This window comes from Cervus canadensis, chromosome 24 (genome assembly GCF_019320065.1).
Source record: "Cervus canadensis isolate Bull #8, Minnesota chromosome 24, ASM1932006v1, whole genome shotgun sequence".
In the NCBI taxonomy this organism is placed as follows: Eukaryota; Metazoa; Chordata; class Mammalia; order Artiodactyla; family Cervidae; genus Cervus; species Cervus canadensis.
In genome coordinates, this window is record NC_057409.1 from 13,092,093 (window position 1) to 13,120,059 (window position 27,967).

Genomic DNA, 27,967 nt, shown 5'->3' on the forward strand with positions numbered 1-27,967 from the left:
CTATGGTTGTTAGTGACCTAAGAACTGATAGTTGGTGGCAGCTGTATAGTATTAATAGTAAAAACTACATTAGGAATGGCCCAATATTTATTCGGTAAAGAAATGTCACATTTCCTTGGTGACAGATGGTAAACAGACTTATTGTGGTGATCATTTTGTAATGGTTAAAACTAAAGCATACAAGAATCTTTTTCTCAAGGAAACAGACTGAGGTGAGGCAAAAGCACCACCAATCAAGACACAAAATTTCTCAAAACTGGCATGTATGATTAAACATCACACATGCAACAAAAGCACTCCAATGGAAATACATACATCTAAAATGCTTATACAAAATAAAAAATTTTTAAAGGGAAGGTATGTCAAAAATAAAACTAGGCAGACAGCAAGAGTCATTAAAATAAGAAATAACTCACACCAATAGTTTGTTCCTTCTTCACAGGGGAATCATAAATTAAGGAGAAGGATGTATTTTATTAAGTTGCTGATATATTGGAAAGAGGAAAGGCACCACGCATGCAAGTAATGTTTCCAGCTCCATTTTCAAACACCTAGAGCCATAGCATTTAGTTCAGAGGCTGATACAGTCCACAGGACAAATCTGGCCTGCCACCTATTTTTGTAAATGAAGTTTTATTGAAAGATAGCGGCACATTTATTTACATTTTGTCTGTGGCTGCTTCTGTGCTTCTATAGCAGAGTTGAATATTGACTACAGAGACTGACTGACAAGCCTAAGATATCTACTATCTGGCTGTTTACAAAAAAAACTTTTTGTAGATTTCATTTGTTTACTGTTAAGTATATGCTGATACAGTTTAAATGTTTAAACCAAGGAATTAAAGGATAAGAGTTCTGACCCTGATAATGCACTGGTTTAAAAGATATTCTGGGAACATTACATGGTAGGATATACCCTGATGCTGCTTTGGAGTCTGTTCAGATAAAGACCTAAGCAAGATTTAAGTCAGCTTCCTCACATCTGAATCATAGGCATAATACCGTATCTTCCAGTATGGTATGTATAGCACCCAAAACTGTTAACAGTAGCTGGTAATAACTATTCAATAAATGTTAGTACTTTCCATCTACATACTAAGCTGGGACTTTCATCTCCTCCTTGCAAGTCTGCATTAACCCTCATTCTTTAAAACCAGGACTCCTGTCACAAGGAGACACTATTGTGCAATATACCCTATTCTTTATTTATCCAATATGGACCTAGCAATCTGTAACATCCCTAAAACTTTTCTAAAGTAATGTCCATATGTAACATGAGACAGTTTCATAACTATAGTTCTTATCATGTAAAATCTCAGGATACAACACACTCTCACATGTCCATGTACATAGATAGTTTTGCCTTAGAACTCATTTCTAAAACTCACAGAGCACTCTTAGTTCTAGAATAATAACTATATTATCCTGTCCCCTTCAAGACTTTTGATTTTTATAATCATTTTTCAGTCTTTGTCTTTCCAAATAAAAAAGGACTAATCATTTTTAATCAGTCCTCATTTCTGAGTCCGTAATCTTTCTGGTCAAAAACAAAGAAACAACAACAAAAAAAAAGATCCATGTAAACTATGGACTTTGGATGATAACGATATGTCAATGTAGGTCCATCAACCATAACAAAGGTACCACTCTGGTGGAGGATGGTGATAATAGAAGCTATGAATGTGCAGGTCAGAGAATACAAGGGAAATCTCTGTGTTCTCCCCTCAATTTTATTATGAGACTAAAACTGCTCTAAAAAACAAAGCTTTAACTTAAAACAATAATAAATAGAAGATTTAAAAATCAGAATCCTCTAGCAAAGTGGTATTTCCCAGGACAGTCCCAATTCAGGCTTGTCAGCAGAGATAATTAATAACAACACCGTCATTAGCTCCCTTAAGTGTCCTGGGTTGCGGGATGAATTATATGATCACCACACCTCTATGCCTCAACTTTCTCCACCTAAGAAATAAATCAGTACTTCAAAATACAAACTTGATAAATGACTAGAGGAAGGGAGATTTAAGACTTTGCCACCCAAACTGTGGAAATAAGTTTCTTTTCATTCTTAAAGCTGGCTGCTTAGGATCCTCTCTTCCCTCGTCATTGTCCAGGATTCAGATGGTAACATTTTTTTAAACCCCATATACATAATAAGCTAAACATATAATCGAGAAGGATCTATACTCATTAGCATCCTGTGTAGTTTAAGAATGTATATAGAAATATTTTTTAAAGAATCTGACAAAATTTTTAAAACAAAATGCTTTATGTGAGAAAGTAAGATATTAAACATATACATGGGGAAGGGAAGGGAATCTGAAAAACAAAGCTAAATATTAACTGTGGTGCTATTTCAGTAGTGTTACTAGGTTAATACACTCTTTGTTTCTATTTTCCAGCTTAATTAAAAGGAATCTGTACTGTTTATACTGAAAGATTCTCAATGCAGCCAAAGAACAGCCAAAGATGTTCACACTAAAGCTGAAGTGAATATACATGGGAGGCACCCAAACTTGGATAAATTCCAAACTGCTGTGCTACCTAGGTACAGCCTCAATAACATGAGGTGCTTTAGGAAGGCACAGAACACCCAGGACACCTCTAGGATAAAGGGATCGTCCTTTGCTTATGCAAAGTACTTCTAATGTCATCAGTGGCAAGAGATTTCTAGAGTTCAAGGTGGTGCAGAGTATTGGTTCTTACCCAGGTTTAAGCTTGAAGAGGATCCATGTGAAGAGAGGGAAGGAGGTGGTGTCTGTGAATGTCCTGGTCCCTGACTAGGGAGAGGCATGCCCACGGGTCCAGGAGAGGAGGAAAAGCTAAGGCCGTTATAAAAACTGTGTCCAATGGGGGTCAGGCTGCTCGATGTCCTCTTATAAAGGTCACTGCTGCCAGTCAGGGAGTCACGGCGGGAGCCACTGCCAGTGTTGGAGTTTGCAACTAAAATGGAATTAAAACAATGCAGATAAGAACAGGCCTGTTCTTCGAAGAACAAGCCCAGTGACCTGTTCCTAACACTTTGATCCAGACTCCTTACCACCGCAAATTTGTCAGCAGAGACAGCCTAACTGTTCATGTGGCAGTTCTAGGGGCAGGTAAAGTAATAAAGAGGACATGGCTCAGGTTAACATGAAACGTATTTTTCAAACCATCACACGTATGTTAAATTCTCCTTCCTTTTGTGTCTCATATTATGGGGGTAGGGGTGGGTTAAAATCCTCTGATGGCCACACAAGTTATGGGAAAGGTGAAAGAAAATGGGCTAGAAAGAATGCCTTTCATCAACCCAAAGGTTCTGGTAGAAAAATGGAGTAGAAAAAGGATCTGTGGAGGGGGTACTGCCCCACTACACAAGACTTACATGTAGAAGCCTGGTTTCTCAAAGGGTTCAATCAACAGATATTACTAGCCCCCAGTTCCAATTTAAGATACTGTCTCTCAAATAAACCCTTCTGTTTTGATTACACTGTCTTACAAACACTGCAATTACTCCATCATTTTCCTTACTACTTTCCCGCTATTTTCTCCCATTAAAACATTTAAAATATCTTAAGTCTAATTTCCTTCCTCCCACTTTTCCATAATATCCAGCTTAATTCTTCTCAAGACTAGAGAAAACTCGTGACTCTTTAAGGCCTGCAGGTTGTGGAGTATACCACCCTAAGATTTTTGGTAAGTCCTCCTCCCTCAGTTTTTCATATCCACATTTGTATACTTCCCTCCACGTTCTCCCCAATGCCTGCAGTAATCTCCCCAGATTTTCTAATCCTTAAATAAAAAAAACAGACTCTGAGAGGATAAACAAGTAGCAATGTGCGTGTAAATCTGAAATAGGCCCCAAATGTATAACTTGATTTGAATAGTCCATTATCTCAAAGACGTGTGGAACAGCTGGGTTCCCACGGGACTCGGTCCAGATCTGCCTGTGGTATCTGTCCAGGGTTCCATGCACTGTCAGTAATTCCATAAAGATTGTAAAAAATAATTAAAATTTAGTTTCAGCACATCCGTCTGATTTCTACCTGCTGTTCCAAACCCTCCAAGGGCTGATCCCAGGGTGGCGCCGAGAGAACTGCTACTTCCGAACCCCAGGGATGTGTTGGCAGGCTGGGCAGAGCCCTGGGAGAAGAGGGAGCTGCTCTGCGAACTGCTGCTCAGAGAGTTGTTGCCGTAGAAAGAGCTGGATGCCAGGTTGTTACTGGGCTGCTGCTGGGGCTGGGGCTGCGGCTGCTGAGTTCCTAAAGGGCGAAATGGTCCGTTTGTTGTTCCAGCAAGACCACCGGCTGCTCCATTTGCTGAAGCTGCGGCCGCTGCAACAGCTATGTAGAAGAAAGCAAACCATATGGCTATGAAAGACACTGGCCACATTTCCAAACTGCATTGTTATCCTTTTGAAAACCTTTTAATGCTGCCGTATCTGTTCAAAGTCGACACGAACCTTGTAAAGAACTACACAAATCTGTCTTCCATCTCAGACCCCTTCACCGGAAGCTCCACTAGTCTTTTCCTACTTGTACTCCCAACTCAGAGCCAGAACACCGCTGCAGCCAAGCTCACGGTGTGGGCGGGTGAGAGAGTCTATGATTCAAGATAGATATGGGTATCAAAGTACTCATTTCAAATACAACCGCTTCCTAAAGTTTCCAGTTCTACAAATATCTACATTAAGGACATTTTCTTCCAGAATCACATACTGAAGCCCTGCAATTCTTAGGACACTTAAGCATATTCCTCTCCCCTAGATACCCCCACTGTTGTTCCCAAATTTATAACATATATAATAATACTATGTATATATATATGACATATATACATATAAAGACTTAAAATAAAAATCTATTGCTGCCCTCCCCCACCATAAGTAAAAAACAAAAACAAAACAAATATCAAATCATCTAAAAATAACAATATGAATTTCTGTGAAATTAGCCTTGGACTTCTGCCAACAGTGCCATTTTGTGTGAGTAATCCAACTTCCTATGCTCACAGTAGAGCAGGTCCTTGCTGCTAACCAGCTGGTACATGCTGTCAACAGAACCAGAATCTATCAAGGTCACTTGCCACTTCTGACTGACTCTCTTTGAAAAATTACAGGATAGAATTCTTACTGAGAACTGTCATTAAAGTATATTTCAACATAGTTTAAGAATATCATCCATCCTCCCTTTCAGATCTGAGTGAGTCCACTAAGACATAAGCTCACCTGCTTGTGCAGCTGAGGAGCTAATAATGACTGGGGCAGGAGCTACGAGTCGAACAGGGGCTCCAAGACCATTTCTCGCTCCTGCATTCACCACAAGGGCACCGGTTTGGTCATAGTAAGCAGCGGGAGCCAAGACTGGATAACCTGAGAATATTAAGGTGACAGATAAGTATATATGAAACTAACAAATGTTTCCTGGACACCAGCAAACTGTACATAGTTACAAACTCAGCAGTAGGGACAGAAACACCTAGGTTTATATCCTGGCTTGACCACTTAAGATAGCAGCATAACCCTGAGTGTCTGGGTAGTATCCTCGTAAGGTTAATAATAATATCTGACTCACAAAGTTCTTGTGAAGATTAAAAAATGAGTGTGAAAGATGTAGCATAAAATGTGGCACAGTAGGGGGTAGTGTAATTTATTATACACCAAGTGTTAGAAAGGGAATTTAGTGGGACAGGGAACAACTGTACTCTTCAAAGTGCTAACCATGGTTATCACCAGCAACCATACACTGACAATTATTTTATGTTTTCTTGACTATACAATTCATATCACATAATCTAAACACAAATATACTGCAAGTTATCAGGGAAACTCTAGACAAGCTTCCATTAACAGGTTCTTTCAATACTCTGAGACAGAATCTTCAAATGCTATTGAGCCATAAGATTAATTACAGTTGACTTCATAATAAAACATAAATGCTTAGTAACTAACAACATGCATGATCTAAGTTCAAGTTACTCAGTGAATTCATAAATAGATAAGATGATCTAGCTATATGCCAGGGTCAGTAAGAACCCATGAACTCATACTGAGGTCTCAGAAGGACTTGTTTCAAAGGCAAAACCTCAACCTACAGGCAATCCATGCAAAGAATAAGACCAGGAGACAGTAAGCTAAGAATAACATGTATTCAGCATACATATCAATCATAGGTAGACAGCTACAAAGCACCTCTACTGTTGGTTTGGGAGAAATTCTAGAAATGTAAGGGGAACATGACAAAGAATACTGGGAATGTCTCCCTAATAATACTGTTCACAAATATCAGCCTTGGAATGATGCTGATGCAACCTGGCCACTCCTTTCATTCTTAACACTGAGTGAGAAAACAGACTACTACCAAAGGAAAGCAGGATAATCGAAGCTATGTGTGGAGGTTCACATATTTCCAACATGTGAGATTATGACTGGCTCAGAATACTAGGTGCTCTCATCAACGAACTATGGTCTAAGTGAGGGCAAGTGTATGTCATCCTCGCCAGTCCCCAAGTGATGACAAGCCTAATAAGCAAGGCCAAAGTACTGCCATTCTCCTCTGAACCTCCCCCCAATAAGCAGACTTTTTCCGCCTCAAGTGATGAGGGACAAATGCAGCCTCACCTGGCATGCCTGCAGCCAGTCCTTGTCCAAATGCAAGGGCAGAATTCACTGCTGCAGCTGCCACTAGCGGATCAGCTTGCTGTCCCTGCTGGTTCTGATTTGGGGTCAAAGGACGCTGGCTGGCTCCTCCACGGAGAACCTGGGAGACAGAAATAAATCAATGTTTTCTTCACTGGAAACATCTAAGACCCAACACGTGCTTAAGTTAAATCAACTTTAAAAACTGATGGCTGTAAACCATTTTTCCAATAATGGTTTTATGTGACATGGATGTTAGGATTAAAAAAAAATCAATTAACAGCATTTCATATAGTGAAATTTCACTCTACCACTTTTAGTTTAAGAAACATATTACCTTTATAAGAGTTAAAAGCACTTAAAAGTTATAATTCAGTCATTAATCAAATACTTAATGCCTAACATCTGGCAGGTATTGGGGATAAAGCAAGGAGCAAGACACACAAAGCTCCTGTCTTCTTGGAGTTTTTATTCCAGTGAATGGGAGCTAGACAGTAACCCTAAAATAATCAAAAGAGGGTGAAAAAAATTATGCTGGAGTGGATGAGAGGTTTAGATATGATAAACAGGAATAATTTACCCACATCACCAAGTTATAATATCTGTATTAAAAAAATAAAAACCAAACACACAAAAAAGGTTGTATTTTCTTTATGGAATATGAGAACATTTTCTCTACCCTATAACACTATTCCCGTTCATCAGAGGCCAAACAGTCCCAAATGAAATCAACAGATTTGATTGTAAAAGGCGTCTGACCTATTTCTATTTTTCCTCATAAATCTCACAGAGAGCAATCTAAATTGATGTACGTATCAGTCAAGAACATTGACATTTCAGTGCAGAATATCTGTTCTGCCACTGTGATAAAGGATTTTTTTCTTTAATTAATGAAAGATAAGATGCTGATAATCATTAAGAATCTATTCCAAAAGATCTATATATGACAATAAGCAAAAACGCAAAACCCAATAACAAGGTAAAATTACCAAACTTTATGCATTTTGCAAAGTTTTCAAAGGTGAAGTTCTTACCAGATCATTTTCATTATCACTTTGCTATTTTTAAAAGTTAGACATGTAATCAAGAGCCCATGTACAGAGAAACACTACTATCAAATATTTATTAAATGAGTATTTAAGATGAAAGACACTGTCCATATTGGCAAAAAGAGATGTACAGACACTAAATCCACTGAAAGTTTCTCATTTCCTTATCCACAGAAGTAGTGAGAATAATAGCTGATCATGCAAATTTGTAGGAAGTATTAAAATTAATGTCTGCAAGGCATTAAACCTAGTAACCAGGAAACAATCAATAACCAATAGCTAATTCCTATCAAAGACCCAGAGGGATGGGATGGAGAGGGAGGTGGGAGGGGGGATCGGGATGGGGAACACATGTAAATCCATGGCTGATTCATGTCAATGTATGGCAAAACCCACTACAATACTGTAAAGTAATTAGCCTCCCACTAATAAAAATAAATGAAAAAAAAAAAATTCCTATCAAAATATTAGGCAATTTATCTATCTGTGACCGAAAGAATTCTAGTGGACTTTACAAGAGACAGAATGCTTCAATCTATATAGATAGAAGACTCAAGAGAAGTTGCACAGGTGAGAGTTTGGTCCAAGACTGAGAAGATGCCTCACCAACAATCCAGAAGAGCTCTTACTCAAGGAAAAGTAAACAGTATTTACAGAGATATGGCAAATACTAATAGTTCAAAATTTTTTTTAATTTTAAAATAAGAAGAAAAATCAATGAAAGCATTATGAATTAGGCTTATGTTTTGTTAGGAGTTGTGTATAAGGTCAGAGGACAGGGAAATGGACAAGGTGTCAGAAGAAAGGGGTAGTCCAGACCACTGAGTTCTGTTTTACAACGAAGAGAGCAATGTGTATCCTTTTGGTCAACTCTCTAGAAATCTATGTGGTACCCTTGATGATAAACCAAAGTTTGTAAGTCAGCTCCCAATATTCATATTTTAATTTCATAAAGAAATGTCAAGCCCGGGAAACAAATATGTAAAATTTCACAAGTAACATTTTACACATCAAATAAAATCAACAAAATGACTGAATATCTATTTGTAAAACACTATCCTACGAGTCAGTTTACTATTTTCATGATGCAAAAAGTATTAAATTCTAATTTCTTTTCAAAGGTAGTGATTTTATTTTATTTATTTATTTATTTATTTATTTTGGCATGTGGGATCTTAGTTCCCTGACCAGGGATTGAACCTGTGCCCTCTGCATTGGGAGCACTGAGTTTTAACCACCTGACTACCAGGGAAGTCCCAAAGGTAGTGATTTTAAATGCAGCATTAAAATTTAATAAGCAAGCAGATGCACAATGGAGATATTTTAACAAGCATTCATCCTTCTATAGTTCATCATACTTGGTAGAATCAACATCTATATAGTCTCCCCTCATCTAGAGGCTTCAGAAGCCATTCTAAACTTTCCTCTCATGATACAACACCCAGCACCAAGCCACCACCAAGATTACCACCATGCCTGAGTTCATCTAATATCCAGAATTTTTTCTTCACCAAACATTTTGAAATTTTTAAAAAATGAACATTTTTATCAGGTGTCAAAGGAATCTTCGAAAAGAATGAAAAAGGAATCAGAAAAAAGATGGAGTGGCCAAGAGGTCAATTCCAGCAATTAGATTTGGAAAAGAGTTAGCATATCTAAGCAGGTAACAAATGCTTATTGATAAAAGGCAAAGGCCAAAAAGGTCGAAAGTTGTAAAAGGACCTCTTATTTAAATGACTAGAACCAAAGAAGTTCACCAGGAAAATCATATTTTCCTAAAACATCTGAAGTCAGAAATTGGCAAAAATGACACTGGAATGAAAACATGGATACTTGTCAAAACATAATTTGAATAACAACTTTTTCACAGTAGAGTCTGTTATTGTCGGTAACAGAAAACTTGGAAATAATGAACCTGTCATGCTCAATTTATAGCAAAGGATATGTTCAGAGATGTCATAAAACTTGCCTTAGTTGCAACCAGTTAGTGGTAGAACAAAGACCAGATCTCAGGTTTTCTATCACTCTAGATATCACAATATGGTCAGAAGATAGCACAAACTGTGAACTTACACACTTGTGTTCAAATCTTAACAATTTAATACGTGTGTGACCCTTGGCACAGAAATTCCACTCCCTCAATCTTATGCTGGGAAGTCATGTAATCTACTTATTAGAATTAAATTAAAAAAACTATATGTAGAGCACTTAGCTTTAAACAAAAAGCTTTCAATAAGATGTACTTATTACTACTTTTCTTATTCAGTCTATTAGAGCTGATTTGAAAACACGGCTATTACTTCATCTTCCAAATCCATGATCTGGCAGCCATTTAAAACACACAGATCATCACCTGATAAGTACCAACTTTCCACAAAGAGTAGCTATTGATACTAAGAAATTTATTAATAGAGGTCACTCTTCTGTCAACAACTTATCTGCTAAATCCCCTCTGCACGTGGTACTAGAATTGTACCTACTATAAAGAAAACCACACATTAACTTCCAAAAAGTCATCTAACTGAAAAAATACTGAGCCAGACAAAACTAGCTAGAATTTCAAGACCTGGTTTTTCTATAAACCTGTGAAATCTAAGAAATTAAACATACACTTTATTAGTGAGAATGATAAAAAGCAAATGATTCTTGTTTGGATCATTATCATGTGTACATATATGAGCATGGTGTTTTTCCTCAAAATGAAAAAAAAAAACAAAAAACACACAACTTTTAATTTGATGATGCTTATCAAAAGCCTAAATGCTCATTTTATTCGCTCAAAAAAAATTTCTATTTCCAGGACATTATACCATGGAAATAATCAAGGATTTATGCAAAAGATATTAAGCTTATTTATAACATCAAAATACTGCTAAGTTATAGCAGCAGTTACATAAATAAAACAAATAATAATGGACCGGTCAAAATAAAGAACGAGGCACTTTTCAACGGATTTAAAAACAATAAATAGCAGAGAAGAATATAATAACAAGATGCAAAGCTGTGTGGACAGCATAATCCCAATTTTATAAGAAATTAATTAAATGGTAAGACTAGAATGACAGATACCAAACATTTATACTGGTTTTTTTCTGACACAAGGATTTAAGGGATTTATTTTTCCCTTCAAGTAATTCAATTCACCACAACTTTCAGAAATAAATAGGTATTATTCTAGCAAGCAAGAGAAAATAGCCTAATATAAAAAGACACTTAGTTTTACAATTAAGTATTCCTTTTCTTATCTTGGTTAAAAAGCTTACTCTAAGTTAAAAAAGATATAAATAGGTTTAAGATTTACGTCCAATTCAACAGATGTTACTACACATAAAATAGACAAACAAGGACCTACTGATAACATAGGGAACTATATTCAATATCTTGTAATAACCTATAATGAAAAAGAATTTGAGAAAGAATATATAAATATAATGTACATGTGTATATATGTATGTGTAACTGAATCACTTTGATGTACACCTGAAACTAACACAACATTGTAAAACAACTATGCTTCAATTTTTTTTTGTGAAACTGACGCCATAAATAAGCAATCTGAAGAACTAGTACCTCCCCTTTGGTAGGAAACTACTCAAAAGAGAGAGCCAGAAGTGATCTGAGAATGGTGCTTAGAAAGTAGCCAAAGTATCAAAGCGAGAAAACTCGACCATCACTAAGGTGGAAAACCCTCTTAAGCAGCATCACATGGTATGTCATACCATGATCTCACTTTGTCACGCTGACCAAAGAACAGATAAATAAAAGGCATTGAGTAAAGCACAGGCAGTCTGTCTGAACTCATATACCACACAAGGGAACGCACTCATTCACCATTCACAGTTTCTCTATCAGGAACAGCATTACCCTTTAATTATACACAATAACTAATATTCACACTTAAGTGGGGTAAATTTTGTTGACATTTACCTGCTGCTGCCCTTGCTGAGCCTGTGGGGTGGTCTGCTGATTAGCAGAATTTGTTGCTGCAGCAGCGGCGGCGGCTTGCTGCTGGAAAAGACTGGCAGGGTAGACTCCCCAGGGAGTAACTCCGTAATACTGGGGAGGGACCACAGCCGGGCCTAAAAATAGCAAGAGAAAGGTAAGAAAAATTTAGATTATTAACAATCAGAGTTTCCAAAGACTATACTTGATTCAGCAGACTCTGCTGTAAAATATTAATATATTGATTCATTATAGCTAATCATGAGTTCTATTTTTTAAAAACAGAAAATATTATATGTGATTCCCACACCAAAGTCTTCTAAAGTCAGCAATATACTCCAGGCCTAGAGAAAGAGGCTGGTGAAGGACCAAGCACTGGAGATGTTGAAAGGGAGTATAACTGATAGAAGCTGGAAGAGACTAAGAACAGATGGAGGAATTGGCCTTGGTCAAGAAGGCAAAGGTATGTTTTTCCCCTGAGAAAGAAAAAAATATATAGGATATATAGAGACAAAGCTTGCTGTTAAAAGGGAAATGGAAAGTTTGTATGCTTAGTGATGAAACACAGCAAAAGATGAAGCTGCACCCTGCTTTCAGTGTAAGGATGGATGGCACCTGAAGCGACTGATGGGGACAGGGATCTTGGTGGTTCATTAACTCCAGAAGCATGAAAATCCACCAGTTGTCTGACAACAAAGCCCAGACACGCCACTGAAACTCCACGGCTCAAATTTGAAGAGGCTTGTTTTTCCCATCTCTATTTTTTAATGTCACAAAAAGCATTCAACACAACTACATTTAGATATCGGGATGTGAAATTTTAAACATAAGTCAAAGCTGAAAACAAACGGAAATGAAAAACAAAAAAACCTCGACTTCTCACAGACCTGAGTATTCTATACAAAACTGAGCATTCTGTTTTAACCTCTTTGTCAACAAGCTACCACTGCAGTCTCTGCCAAATAGAACAAGCAAGAGAGAAGTTAACAGAGCTATGCAGACAGCAACCTGGGTGGGGCAAAAATCTAAACCACAGAATTCTCCGAAGCTGGTGGCAAGAAACATCAAGGCTCATTTGTCAACCAAGACAAGGGCACAAAGCCAGCATCTCACGTGTGCGGGAATACATATCTAATGAGAATTCTCCTAGTTAAAGCACAGTTTCAAATATTTGCAACCTGATTAAATAATAACTGCACTTTTCAGTGAAATTCCATAGAGCTGTTTCAAATACATCCATTCTGACATAGTAGCCAATCCTGTAGAAATATGTACTTCATTAAGTCAAAATAAATTCGCTCATGTTTTTGCTTCTCCATTAAATTCTAAAACACAAATAAGTCAAATTATATTACTGTCCAATATTACTCTGACATTTCTTTTCAACTCTGACATTTCTAATTTGGCATTTTCTGTATCTGTAGCCTTAGACAAGATCAAGAATCTGTTTATAAAGGTGCCCACAGTCAAATACAGTGCAAAATGAAGGTGCTGCTTACGAAGGTTATGCTACAGTATGAGTTATTTTTTAATAATGAGCAAATAAGTTAAAAAATTTTAAACATGTGGGCATGTTTGGCTCAGGGTGCATCATTAATTGAGCTTGATTCCCTCGGGATGCCTGTTTCAATTTCTGTGGATTAACATTCCACAAGAATATGCAGTTTCACAGTTTGGGTAGTTAACATTTCTGCTCTGTGCAAAAGCACTTAATTCATTTTCAGTTTGGCTCAGATGATAAGTACAAAAGCAAGATTCTCATCATCAAATTATGATCTCACTGAGGACAACTTTTGTCATCTCTAAGACTGGTTCTTTGTTTCAAATAACATACGGTAGTTAGTAGAGGAAAGTGAGTAAAGGAAAGAAAGCAGAGAGAAGATAACTCAAGACAACAAGGGCACTATATGACAGGGAAGTCCATGCACAGGCTTTGAGCTGTATCTGACTTAAATCTCAACTCTGTAACATTTAAATTACGTGACCTCTACTACCCAAAGCAATCTACAGAATTAATGTCATTCATATCAAATTACCCATGACATTTTTCACAGACCTGGAACAAATAACCCTAAAATTTATATGGAACCAGAAAAGACCCAAAATTGCCAGAACAATTCTGAGAAAAAGAACCAAGCAGGAGGCATAATCCTGCCAGATTTCAGACAATACTACAAGGCTACAGTAATGAAAACCACATGGTACTGGCACAAAAACAGACATACAGACACCAGTGGAACAGAAAGGAGAACCTAGAAATAAATCCACACACCTATGGTCAAATTAGTCTTCAACAAAGGAGGCAAAAATATACAATGGAAAAAGGACAGTCTCTTCACCAAACAGTGCCGGGAAAAGTTGAACAGCCACATGAAAATAAATGAATTTAGAACACATTCTCAGACTGAACAAACTGCCTTAGAGACTTAAGACATGATACCATAAAACCCCTAGAAGAGAACATTGGCAAAACATTCTCTGACATAAACCATACCAATGTTTTCTTAGGTCAGTCTCCCAAAGCAACAGAAATGAAAACAAAAATAAACAAAAGGTACACAGTCATGTTTACATACACAAGCAAATAAATACAAAGTGATAAGAGAAAGAGTAAGAACAGGTTAACAAAGGAAGCTTTCTAGAGGTGACAATACCGGCTAAGAAGCTTCCCAGGCAAAGTATAGGGAAAGAGTTTACTCTAGAGGACTAAGGAGACCATAATGTCCAAAGATGCAGAGGCCTAAACCAGTGCGGTGTGTGTAGCAAACCAAAATCAACTTAATACTGCTAGAATGTATGGTATGAGACAGTGTGGGGCAGGGGGAGAAGCGGTACACATGTGGAGATGTTCATATAGTCATGGAAAGACTGCTATACATAGTGGGTCCCAATCCTCACTAATCCTCAGATGTCTTGGTAGCTCCTTTCAAACACTAATTTCAAGGAACAAACCAGCATCACCACCCAAGTAGTCTGGAATGACCACCCATGCTGACATTAACTGCAGTATACTATATTAGGTAGGTAAGACAGAAATCAAAAAAGGATTTAAGTAGAAGAGTGACATAGTGAGATTTGTGTCTGAGACTGTTTTCTCAAACAATCTAGGTGGGTGAAAGAGGGAGCAAAAGAAAAAAAGCTAGCAACATGTAAGAGAGAACAGCTGTAAAGTCTAGGTAAAGATTAAAAGGATCTGCCATAGTAGGGAGATATAAGCAAGGGTAGAAATTCCCGAAATATGTATGAGCAACTGGTGACTCAGGGGAGCAAAACTATCTATACAGTAACACAACACTGTGAATTAAATAATTAATTTTAAAAGGAAGTGGCCTAAAGCAGAGGTCCCCAACTACCAGCCTGCAGTCTGTTAGGCTCCAGGCCACACAGCAGGGGGTGGGCAGCAGGCAAGTGAGCCGAGCTTCATCTGCCAGCCACCATTGCTCGCGTTACAGCCTGAACCACTCACCCCACCGCCCAACCCCTACCCCTCACCATCTACGGAAAAACTGTCTTCCATGAAACTGGTCCCTGATGCCAAAAATGTTGGCGACAACTGGCCTAAAAGGCATTTGCACCAAGCCAAAGAAAAAGGAAAACAACCCATACAGGAGGCAGCTGATTAACCTCATTTTAAATATGTTCAAGTCTGAGGTTATAGGTGGGCAGAGATATTTAGCTGGCAGACAGATGGTCCTGAAAATCAGGAGAGAAATATTCACTAGAAACACGGATTTGTAAAAGAGTATAAAAAAAAATGAATGCCCATCAAAGGGACTTTTTTAGCAGGTGAGAAAATCCCTCGTGTGGCAGAACGTCTCACCGAGTGTCGCCGCTGCAGCCAATCCAGCTGTGTAGGGGTCGGTCCCTGGGGGCGCAGCGCTGATGATGTACGGGTTGGGGACGAAGGCAGCGGGAGCTAAACCTGCTGAAAACACACCTGTCAGTAAAACAAACGACTAAAACAAGCCTGCCAAACCCCTACACAGTCTGGCTAACCGTTCCGTGGGGAGGAGAACAAAGAGAGGATACAAGAGGTTGAGAGCAAAATGGACTTTCAGAAAGATAACACCTGTACTAAAGATTACGGTGACAGCCATCTATTGTCTCTTTTTTTAGCCTCTGCTGAAGATTACAATTAAAACTACTAAGCAGTTTTAAATTCAGCACAATTTCTAAAAGACTAATGAAATTATAATAGGTTAAAATAAAGTGACTTAAAACAGTTTTTAATGGAATGGAGGGAAGGATTTACTTCCATTTAAACAATTCTCTAGTTCTCCTCAAAGAAAATGTATGCCTATTTATAAAAACTATCTGTAAGTACAAATTAAATCAGACCCAGGTAAAGGTTTTTATGTCTAAACTTAATACAGGTGACCCTTTAACAACACAGGGGTTAGGGGTGCCCACACCTACACAGCCAAAAATTCATGTGACACCTACACAGCCAAAAATGCATGTGTAACTTTAAAATCAGCCCTCCATAACCACACTTCAGCATCAACGATTCAACCAAGAAATATGCTATAGAACATATTTATTGAAAAAAATTCATATATAAGTGGACCTGCACAGCTTAAACCCACGTTGTTCAAGGGTCACCTATACAACTAGGCTGGAACCAAGCCTTTTCTTCCACAGCATTGCACAATCCGTGACTGGAGATTTTCTATCTATTCAATCAAGTCATTTTAACCTCCCCCCTTTATAAAATTTCTACTTGTATAGCACTGTTTTGAAGAGACCCCAAAATAGCTGTGTGTTGGGGGGCGGGGCAGTGTCAGCAGTAAGACAAAAATATGTTCCATAAGATAAAAAATATGTTACTATCAAGACATTAACAAATACAACAGGTATAGAGCAACTTTAAAAACCAGTGATTATGATAAAACTTTTTAAATTTTTCAACACATGCTACTTGGAAAATAGGTTTACAGGTACTACTCGCCACCTAATAAGATGTGACATTGAGACATCCATAGTCTATACACTCCCAATAAGCACAAAATTGTTGTTATTTAAGTCCATCCAAACCTACCAACAGAGCTGATGCTAGCCACTACTACAGGAAATACTTTAAATCCTGAAACAGCTGGCAGAGCAATAACTGGATACTAAGAAATCTTACGAGTTAGGTCTAGAAAAATAAGAAGGTGGCTAAAGACAACTGGATGAGAGTCAGAGGCCGTTTACTCTGAGATCTGTCTGGACTTTCACAATCAGTCCACACTAGCTGGGTTTCACAACAGCCACTGTCCTGAGATGGGACCACCCCTACAAGGGTGCTTTTGGCTTAAGGACTTACCGATGTGGGGTTGATGCGCGGCTGCTAGCGCATACTGCTGCTGCTGAGCGGCTGTCAACTGCTGGACAGCAAGCGCATTGGGTCTTTGGAACAGCTGAGGAAAGAAAAGGGCATGATGAGGTTAGAGAACTGGTCACATGAAGGAATTTTAAAGCCTCTCTGAATAAAAATTTCCATAACTCTTGTTTAGACATGATGCTTTTAGCAAAAATGTCCTCATGCTCTACTCCATTCCCTTGGTATCTATGATGCTTCATAGTTCTGTTTCCCCTCTACTGCTCTGGCTCAATTTGTGAGCCCAGTTCCCATGTGCTGACTACTTACTTCACAGGTTATCTATCCCCTGAACCATAAACATACATACAAATGCCCTAACAGCTGCTTCAGGTCTAAGGGCGCTGCCTGATCCAGAGCAAGCCAGAAACTAAACAAATGTACTACAAATGACTTACCTCACTGCACCAGTGCTGGTACCTCCCTTCAGTTCTTTTGAGAACTTCACAAACACTCTGAAATAATTCTCACCTACTCACATTTTAGACAGGAAAATGGAAAGTTTTCATTTCATCCCTGGCTGTCTCCTCTCGGGAAAATACTGAATACCTCCCTCAAACTAGTGGTTTACAAAAACGGGTAAACTGGACAATGTGCAACTTTCAGGGGCTCCCGAGTTTCCTAGAATACCAATCCTTTTACATGTGAGAAATAAAACAATAGAAGTATAGCTGCTACTAACCAAACTTGGATTATGGGCTTAGTTTCCAAGAAAAGGAAAGGAGTTCAAAGGTCTTGACACTAAGAATATCCTAAGACTCTCTCTTATTACAAAGTCAATCACTCATTTTACAATTATTTTTGAATCAAAACCTGATAGGCACTGTGCAAGGAACTAAGTTAACAACACTAAATGAAATGCTCATACAGTTTAATATGAATAATACTGGTACAAAAAAGGGGGATACCTGATTTTGGATTGCCCTGATATGCCTCCTTCCAAGGAGTTATATACTGAAGACTTCTTTATTTATTGAAATCAGACTGGGAGAATTTACTGATGGGACTTCCCCACAAAGGACCTTCAACCTACCTACTCTTTCTACAGGACTTTTCAGTGGTTAGGCTAACATCACTGGATGATATGTAACAGATACCAGGGATCTTGAACCACAGATGTCTTCATAAAGAAACCTGTTTTGGACAGTAGGTGATAATGTCATTCTGACAACTCAGCTTAATTACTGTCACAGTGGAACTTTGATTCAGTTGTGGTGAACTTGACTGTTATGATTTGGTTACTTCTGTACCTCAAGTATAAAAACAGACTGATTTTAAATTTTTTTTAAGGTGAATATTCTGAACATACTGACCAACTTCACCTGTTACCTCTATATATATTTATTTTTCTAAAAACCAGAGTAAAATAAGTCTCTGCTTTCACAGTATGAATGTCAAAAGTAACCATGCAGTAGGGGTTTCAAAAATGCTTTATATATAGTTTTTTATTTTCAAAGGTTAAAGAAAAGAAAAACTTCATTATAACGCTGATAAAAAAACAGCTCTACTTCATAGGCACTGATTAACTGTCAAGCATTCAAAAGAAATACAGGACTCTACTGGCAAATATATCAAAACAACTGTTCACTCCAGGACGGGAGCCAACCAGTACTATTTGGTAACTACAACCTTGTGATCATCGCCAAGTTGGTTTGGTTTCACCTGAAGGATAAGTGGCTCATACTCCTCCTACCAACAGCTCTCCCCAAACCCCTCCCTGCAAGAGGAGCGTCCAGGAGGCAGAAAACAAGTAAGATAGTAGAAAGTTGTTTAACATTTTTTCCAAGACTATAAAAACACCTCCTAGTTCCACTAGGTATCTGCTATCTAGTCAATGGGTCTCTGGAATTTTCCTACCCTAAAATCTTCTAAAATATCTAACATCTCAGACAATGCTCATGCTAGCCTCTTCCTTCTACCTTTCTTGGCCCTGCTGCAAATAAAATAACTCATTTCACTCAACAAATATTTTTTTGAGCACTTATTAGCATGTCACTTATTCTGTGACATGAAGCTAAGAGAATAAGGATACTGTGTTCAGAATGTAACTCTTGAGGTTATCTTGACCTACTAACCAAAAACAGTACTTTAACACCATTCCATTATGACTTAACCTCACTTCATATGTTTTTAACATTTTTTAACATTTCATGTAACATTACATGCATGTACTATATCTGTAAATATACATATATATACACACAGTGTATGAATAAGTAATCACTCCACGTAACATTAGTTTGTGGTTCTCACTACTGTGTCACCACACTGAACACTGGGACTAATAATTTTAACTGGAAACAGACAGGCCGTATAACTGCTCCCATATATCCCATGTTTGAGAGTTGATTAATATGTCCATGACTGTGACAGAGAAGGAATTATTTTGAGTGCATTCTGCAGTAAACAATTAAACATAAGTAAACTATACATCAACAGCAGACAGATTTGATCATAGCATAAATTACAGCAATTCTGGCACATTCTCTCATGTAGACGGTCCAATATTAACTGGAAATATAGGTTATTAAAAACCAAAACTGGGTAACTGGCAAGTGATAGGTTCCAGAGGATCCTGAACAATGTATACAAATGCCATCTACTGGGCAAAGTGCTAAACTCTGTCCCTTTCTCACCTCAAAATAAAATGTACTGCCAGGCCTGCCTTCTTGTGAGTTTAAGGCAATATGCCCAGTGGAGAGCGGATAAGAGCACAGACTCTGGGGCCAGAAAACCTGGACTGGTATCTCAGCTCCACCGCTGACTCTGTGTGTGGGACACTGGGAAGGAAAATCACTTTGTGCTCACTCTCTTCCTCTCTCTAAAGATGGACAATAAAGAGCTGTCTAACTCATAAGGTTGTCTGCTAACGATTAAAAGCAACACACACAGAAGTCCTCTCTATGTGATACTATTTCTGATGAATGAGGAGAGCACCCCCTACACAGACACAGTCCTTCTGTGGGCTACCTCTTATAGCGCGTCATGTAGTAAGGCAGTCCGGGAAGGGACAAAGAAAGCAGAAGGCAAGACTTCTGAGTCAGGTGGCACTGACATGTATACACTATCCTGTGTAAACCAGATAACTCGCGGGAAGCTTTGTGTAAGACAGGGAGCCCAGCCTGGTGCTTTGTGACAACCTAGAGGGGTGGAATGGGGGGTGGGCGTGCTCAACAGGAAGGGGAGATATTTATATAAAATTATGACTGATTTGTGATGATATACGGCAGACACCACAACATTGTATAGTAAAAAAAATTAAAATGCTAATAGCATACACAATAAACTAACAAAAGTGATAAAAAGGATGAAAGCAGGAGTGGGAAGAATAACAAGTGTGTATCTTTTTACATTGTTTTGATTTTTTGAACCATGTGAATGTTACTACCTACTCAAAAATTAAATTAAATGTTAAAAAGTATATAAAATAGACAAAAAAAAAAAAAAAAAAACTTCTGAGCAGTGTTAAAGTCCTGCTGAGTTCATGAGCACCACCTGCTTTAGGTCACAAAGAGGAAAGAAAAACTTTTTTTGTTTTTGTTGTTGATAGTAATTTTAAAACATATACCATGCTGAAAAAACTACGAATGCAGTTAAATCTGAAGTAGAGACATCTCCACACAGAGTTTTATGTTTCTAGGACTAGGTCCAAAGCAAAGAGTGAGGAGCTAGAAACTGAAACAAAGATGTTTGCATAGCAGGGTTTTAAGATCTTCAGTAAGTCTCTGAGCTTCACGATGTCTTAATTTTCTTATCTATAAAAATGGCTGCCCTACCTGACAAGGCTATTGCCAGAATTCACGGAGAAAAGCCTTTTAAACAGTAAGAGTATTACATCAATAGTGGGGTTATAAATTTTAAAGAAAAAATTATATTTTGGAGCTAGTCCTCAGTATATGAAATTTTTGAAAATTTGCTACTGTCTATAATTTGCTATATCCTCTAGATCAAAGTTCATTTTTGACTAGGTTATCTGAACAGTTGCAATAGTTAACATATAACTACAATGATTTTTAGCGTAACAGGTACATACAAACTATGCTGCCAAACTTAAAAAAAAAATTTCACATTTCTTTAGCAGATGAAGAATCTGATTTCAAAACAAATGACTTCTAAATAAGTGAGGAAAACAAAATACAGCCTTCCGTCAAGCAAGTTATTATCTCTAGAGAAAAATCATATTCTAAAATTTCATCAAAGTCAAAGAACAATAAAGGTATTTTCAAATGACCTAACTGCTAGCTAAAGTCAGCATTTCAACAGTGACTATACACATGAAATCTTCCTCTCATTTATAAACTGAAAAGAAAGCCAAGAATTTTAAATACCTATATTAAAACTACGCAAACTCTGTCTCATAAGAATGACATTTAAGTCACTACCACACATTAAAAAGCAATGCGTGCCAACTTCCTCTGCCATCTGACTAAGGCTTTTTCAGAGTACTGCTTCTTTGTTAAAAATTCATGCTTAACAGATTAGTTTCAGTACATCAGTAGGCAATTTTGTAAGTCATGCCACATCATTAGGCTATTTTTACTCTAACTGAACCCTAAGATAAAGAACATCAACAATTAACCAGATTATCAACTTAATCTTGGCTGTGGTTTCTGTTACACGACTGTAATATAATGAAACCTAGCAATAATTTTCTAAAATATATTTAGATGAACAGAGATAACTTCATGGCTATTTACTATGCAAGCATCATAACACAAAGCAGTATGAACACATTACACATGAACTGTTCACTGTGTTTTCCAGGATTAAAGACAAGACAATGAGGAGAAAGTAAGGAAAGTGGTATCAATGAGCATTTCAAACCACCCTAAATTAAAGGTTCCTAACCCCAGACCCTTGTACCTGAGGCAGGTAAAATTACTATCATGAAATTTAACAAGTCCTTCAATTATTATTATAGGCAACAAACCACATTAAATTTAGCCACACTTCTGTGATTCAATCACAAATAGAAATCATGTATTTTCAAGTTACTTTACAACTGCTAGACATCTCACAATCTTGTTTATGCTCACCACCATGGCCAGTACAACTACCTCTATCTCATGCATCATACGAAAAAGAAGCAAACACCCATCATTCAATTTGCTGTTAAATACTGTTATAGCTATTTTTATATAACTGGCTTCTTTTGTAATTATACTTACACCATACATTTTAAGACAGTATTCTAAGAATTCAGTCTGAGATCTTACCTAACTGCCAAGGGGTTCACGGCACCATAAAAGGAATCCCTGCTATAAGTACCTCTTAGGTTAAGATGATGGTTCACAGTGATTAGATAAGCAGTTTAGCTATCCAAAACCAAAGTATCCCTAAAGACAGTTAGTCTGTAATGAACTAAATGAAAAATATCTTCCCTGTATTTTCAGGATGCTCTATATTATGTATCTAAATACAGGCTGATAGTAATAGTCTTATGAAACCAACTTACTACCCCAAATGAAATTAAATAGGACACAAGGATTTATTCTGTCAATTATCAAACCAGATCCACTCATAAAATCAACATATCCTACCAATTACAGCAAATAACTCCAAAACTCCAAACTTTAAAAAAAAAGTTGATGCCCATTTAAGAAAGCCATGATAAAAGAGCAAAATGTACAGAAAAATACATGCTACACTAGATGTTTAGTTCAATCCTCACAATCATTAATATTGTCTGTACTCAGTCCTTGCTCTCAATGCCTGTGACCTGGACTCAGTAACCAAATGCATCTATTTCTGTTTTCCTTTTATGTGTACCTTCTACTCTTACTAACCTATGATCACACCATTGTCATTTCCATCTCCATAACTCTGTTCTCTTAACTGCAGGAATATACATTCCATCTCTCATTCAAGTTAGGTCTATACAAACTTGGTCCTCAATGAGCCTTCCCCTGGTCTGATAGGATTCTTGACCAACCAATTTAACATTTAGTCCCTCAAGCGTTCCATAACTGTTTTATATACTGTAAGACAGGCTTATTACGAACATTAGCTCTGTTCATTACGACAAAACCTAAAGTCCCTGCAAGGATACAACAGTCAATAGTTAACTAATATGGACAAAAGAATGTCTAAAACTGCTTCTAAGCTAACTCTCTGCACAAAAAAACTAAATCATGATAATTAAGTCATCACTTCTTAAAATGCCTTGTTAATGCCTGTACGACAGCACAGCAAAGATGGTAAGACTCGAGACAGTATGTAACCTCACAAGTCACTTTTTTTCAACCTCAACTACCATCCAGGGTGACTATTTCTATATTATCTATTGAACACATATGTTAATGTCTAATTTTAAGCTCTTAGTTTACTATTTTCTCCACTGAAGTTTTCATTCTTTTCCTGGTATAAATAAGTCTTGCAAAGCACAGCTCAAGATCCATCCATCTCTTCTGTAAGTCCTTCCTTGCTCAGGAAACAGTATGCTCTCCCTAGGATGCAGGCATAAATAGTCTCATCACTTGTCATCAAGTATTTCCTTACACTATCTAAATGACCAAATGAGCCACAATAACTAAACTGAGAACCATGGGACTGGGGGAAGTCTGTTCCATTCATGAGAGATATGCCTGACTACAGGTAACAACAAAAAATAAGAACAGAAGGTTATAATCTGCAATCCACAGATCTGTGATCTCCCTCAAGTTATGTACAAAATTGAGTCTCAAAAGAACCATGTATGTTTTTTTGATGAGGACTATGGCTTTTAACCATATGGCAAAAGAGGGCTGTGACACTAAAAGGTTAAATACTGATTCAGGAAATAAATTTCCTGGCTATTAAAAAGGTACCCTTATTCGTCTATGATAAACAATCTAGTGGGCTAGACCTAAAGCACTCACATATTAGAATACATGCAAGACCTCAAAGAGTGACCTCCAGACCTCTGCCAAGGCTAGCTTTCAATCTTAGTTTGGTGAAGTATATTAAATACAGGGGATGTTCTGAGATAATGTAACAGGGGTGTGGAAAAGGTTCCCTGAAAACTTGGTCCATCAAAGCAAAAGCAGAGGACACAGAGAGATCAAGACCCCACCTTACTCTCTAGGTGATTACAATCTAGCAGAGGACCATCAGACAAGGAGACACCATGACTCTTTTTCTTAGAGGAAGCACAAGGCACTACAGAGACAGAAATGACTACTTCTTGATTTAGAGATCAAGAAAGGTAACCAAAAAAAGGGGGGGATATAGCACTGGACCTTGAAGAATGAGAATCATTTTAATTATTAGAAATGGAAAGAGGAATAAAATCAAATGAAAAGCAAAAGGGTAAAAAGGGATTAGAAGGATAAAGTATAGGAACAAATACCAATTTCCAGTAGAGAAAGGGTTCTTCCATCTTTAAGTACTGGCTTTTATGCAGCAGCCTTTGGGAATTTAAGGGTCCTGAAGAGTCTTGGGTCAATGACTTCCAGGCATGCTATCAGTACACCCAGTATAAGAATGTGTACAGCCATCTACTACTCAAAATAGCAAGAATTATGAGCCCATGGGACAAAATAACAATAATCACATCCTATGATGATGCTGTAACTGGGTAACAATGACCCTATATTGCAGCAACCAAGACATGCATGGGAAGTCAGAATTCAACAACAGCTTAACTTGCAAAATAATGGCATTTGCTTCCAAAAACTGCTGAAATGTGATCCGTGGTGAAGGCACTCCAGGTTTTATAAATCTGAGCAGGTGGTGTCTTTTATGTAATTGTGTGAATTATTTGTGGGCATGCAAAAAGTATATTTCTGTTCAAGTTCTAATAATTATCCAGCCTCCTCAAAAATTGGTAGAATTATTCTGAAATCCAAGTTCAGCAAATCAAAAGTGAATCCCAACTCTGATTATGAGATAACAATTAAATGACAGAGAATCAGATTGTCATTCAAAAGAGGTTGAAGACAAACACTTCTTAAATAACAAGCAGAGTCAGACTGGGTTAGATTGGGAATGGAAGCTAAGAACCAAAACTGGCTGCAAATCTAAGGGTTGCCAGGGGAAGCTCAATGAGACAATAAAAGATAGAATTCAGATAAAATTTTTTGAGATAACTAGGTTACAGGAACTTGATTAGAAACAGCCTACACTTAACATACCTCAATTTTGATAGAGAAATTACTACACTAATATTCTAAACTGGACAAGCTGAAGTCTACACAGTAATAGCGTGTCTCTATGTTTGCTGATGTGCCACAAAATATCTTTAAGTCGAATATTTCCTCAGCATCTGAAGTAATTCCTGACTTCACTCAACACTGCTATTTTGAGGATTCATTGTGAAAAAAATTCAAATAAATAAATAAATAAGACAAAAAGCACAGAAAGTCAAATTTCCATGGAAAGGTGAGCATATCTATTGGGAACTACAGGGAGAACACATGTACATTGTTAGTTCAAACTCTCTAGAAAAAGATTTTGTTAATTACACCTAGTATATCCAACTGATAGGAACACAGAGTGCGTGCATATCACATCATCCCTTAAAGGGGTTTGTTTCTGTAAACTTCACATGGTTAACTGTATTATCCAGCTATCTATCAAGCAAAATTCACTTAAAATCAGCCACTTATGACAACTAAAGGGACAGTGTGGTACAATTTGATCTACAAAGACCATAAGCCAACCTTCCCCATAGATACATAATTTCTAAACTACAAAATGAGATTTTAACTTTTCACACCTAGAAATGTATATGTATGCGCGCCAGACTAAAATTAAGGAGCATCAGACACTGATGGCTCATCAAACTGCTTGAGGCCACAAAGGAGAACGTGTGGAACTTAACATGAACAGGAAGTTACCTGTCCCCTTTTCATTAAGTTGGCTAATTTTCCTTAAAAAAAGAAAAAAATTAAAAAGAAGAATCTGTAAGCTCTAGAGAGAGTCATACAGTCCCTTCAAAATCAGAGGCACACATAAAATATACACCAAGGGCTTATAAATAAAAGAAGAGCCAAATAATTTCACTGCAGATTTTGAGTGATTCGTGTTTTTCCCCAATCACATTCTAACTCTTTTGCAAGGTATGACATATGTCTGTTATCTGTAGTAACTCACTTAATTAAAAGACAAGACTAATCAGACATCTGGCACTGGACTCCTGACAGTGGCAGACAACAGGTTTACTATTTAAAAATCAAAAACCAACAGCATTATAATCACATTAATCTTCAATGAGATTAACATTCAAGAGGATTGTGTTACAGGAGGTAACACCACCACAGCCCCTCCCCAGGCCCTGATAAAAGAGAGAAGCCAAAGGAATTATACACAGCAGGGTGGTCTCTTGCCAACAAACCTCAGCATGGGAATCATGCTGGAAGGGAAGATGCAAAGGCTTTATAATTTACACTGTTGGGTAAATAAGGACTGGCCATCAAAAGCCTAAAATATTGCCACCCTCCTCCCATCCCCCCATTCTCAGTTACTTGAATAATGTTTCTGCCTGGAGGGAGAGCAGAGAGAGGGACAGAGACACACACAGTACCTGTTGTTGAGAATTGTAGTCAAAAAGTCCCACAGTTGCTGCTGCTGAGTCCACAGGTACCTGCGTGCCTGAATAATCAAACTGAAGAGGCTCCATGCCCACATGTTCCATGGGGTCCAAGGGGACACTCTGGGACTCCATGTTGGAGAAATCCTCCACAGGCTTGGCACCATTGGTGCTGGTCAGCTGGGCTAAACCCTCAGAACCATTCTGGTTTGGACCCAGAAGATCCACTTCATTAGCAGAGTTCTGGCAATTACCAGGGGTACGGCTAAACAGAGAAAGTAAAGGGCATTAAACCTTATTTTAAATGGGGAGGGACACTACACCAACCTAAGTTTAAGGACAATGTCCTTGACACAGCTTATTACCAACAGTATTTAAAACTATTTTGAGAAAAATGACCAGAGACCCTTTATGGTGCTTACATGTTACGTCCTATAAAACAACTCTTCTATTGCTTGCCTTCCCACCACAACCCACCCCTTAAATTTACATTAACTGCTATTAATTTACCATCTCTTTTACCAAGGGGCCCAGATGTGAGGAACACTGGATGGACTGGGTGGGGGGAAATCACTCTGTGGTATTCATGAAAGCAGGGATCCCAAAATACAGGTAGTAAAACATGCCCCCCAAAAGCAACATCCTACTCTTTAAAGAGTCAATAGACAAAGTAGTTTCTAGGGAAAGTTCCACATGGGAGAATAATTCTATTCAAAAACAATTTTTAATAGGCGAAAAATTTTTGTTTGTATTTCCTAGGTACCACTGGCAAACTGACTCTCTTTTTCTTTTCAAAGAAACCAGAATCAAACCATTACAAAACAGTACAAAGTAAATTCACTTTTTAGGATAAGCTCCTGCTAAGGAGTCAACTCTAAGAATTAAAAGTAATATGAGGATGTCATTTATCATCCGAACCAGGACACTCATAAGAGCAAAAAAGGGCAGTATTAATATCTTGGGACAGAGGTATAAACAAATACTGTCCTGGGCAATCCAGGACACATGATCAATCACCCTATGCAAAAAGACAGCAGAACTATCTAATTCCAGTTCAGATTAATATTGAATAATATTATATTCTAGTCAGGAAAATATAGCCTGTGACTACATACTTAGCCTAAAAGAAATCCTATAGCTGGTACAAATTAAAGCTCTTGTAGTTCCTTAACACACACACACCCTCTACTACTACCATCTGCCCTGGAGTCAAACACCACAAAACAATACCACAAGCTGCTTGAGATTCAGGGTGCAGTGGACACCCAAACTCATCTGAAAGACCTGAGGTTAAGTGTTTATTACTCTGTGACTCAAATTTCTTACAAAGACTAATTCTTTACATCCATGAGATGCAAAAATTAGTTTAGGAAGACTAAACAAATTAAATACTCTTCTAAAAGGAATGACCCCCCCACACACACACACACAATATTTTAATTTTGGCTTTGCAGATTATTAGGATAAGGGATGTTGTGTGTGTATGTGTTTAG

At 37.7% G+C, this 27,967-nt stretch overlaps 1 protein-coding gene and 1 non-coding gene across 19 annotated transcripts in view; both read right to left on the minus strand.

Annotated features, from left to right (window-relative positions):
• The window catches only part of PUM1 (pumilio RNA binding family member 1), a 122,895-nt gene that overhangs the window by 29,648 nt on the left and 65,280 nt on the right, over nucleotides 1-27,967 (minus strand). For 4 of the 18 annotated variants that reach the window (XM_043445935.1, XM_043445925.1, XM_043445926.1 and 1 more), the window contains 8 exons: nucleotides 26,469-26,739; nucleotides 16,913-17,006; nucleotides 15,428-15,544; nucleotides 11,593-11,744; nucleotides 6,599-6,737; nucleotides 5,207-5,350; nucleotides 4,026-4,322; nucleotides 2,707-2,943 (listed from right to left, as the gene is read on the minus strand). In XM_043445935.1, the coding sequence (XP_043301870.1) occupies nucleotides 2,707-2,943; nucleotides 4,026-4,322; nucleotides 5,207-5,350; nucleotides 6,599-6,737; nucleotides 11,593-11,744; nucleotides 15,428-15,544; nucleotides 16,913-17,006; nucleotides 26,469-26,739 (1,451 nt within the window). The remainder of the gene's footprint in view (nucleotides 1-2,706; nucleotides 2,944-4,025; nucleotides 4,323-5,206; nucleotides 5,351-6,598; nucleotides 6,738-11,592; nucleotides 11,745-15,427; nucleotides 15,545-16,912; nucleotides 17,007-26,468; nucleotides 26,740-27,967) is intronic. The other 14 variants (XM_043445936.1, XM_043445929.1, XM_043445928.1 and 11 more) reach the window with 8 other exon arrangements.
• On the minus strand, nucleotides 6,405-6,481 carry LOC122426920. The gene has a single exon (XR_006265274.1). It is a non-coding gene; the product is annotated as a small nucleolar RNA SNORD103/SNORD85 (small nucleolar RNA).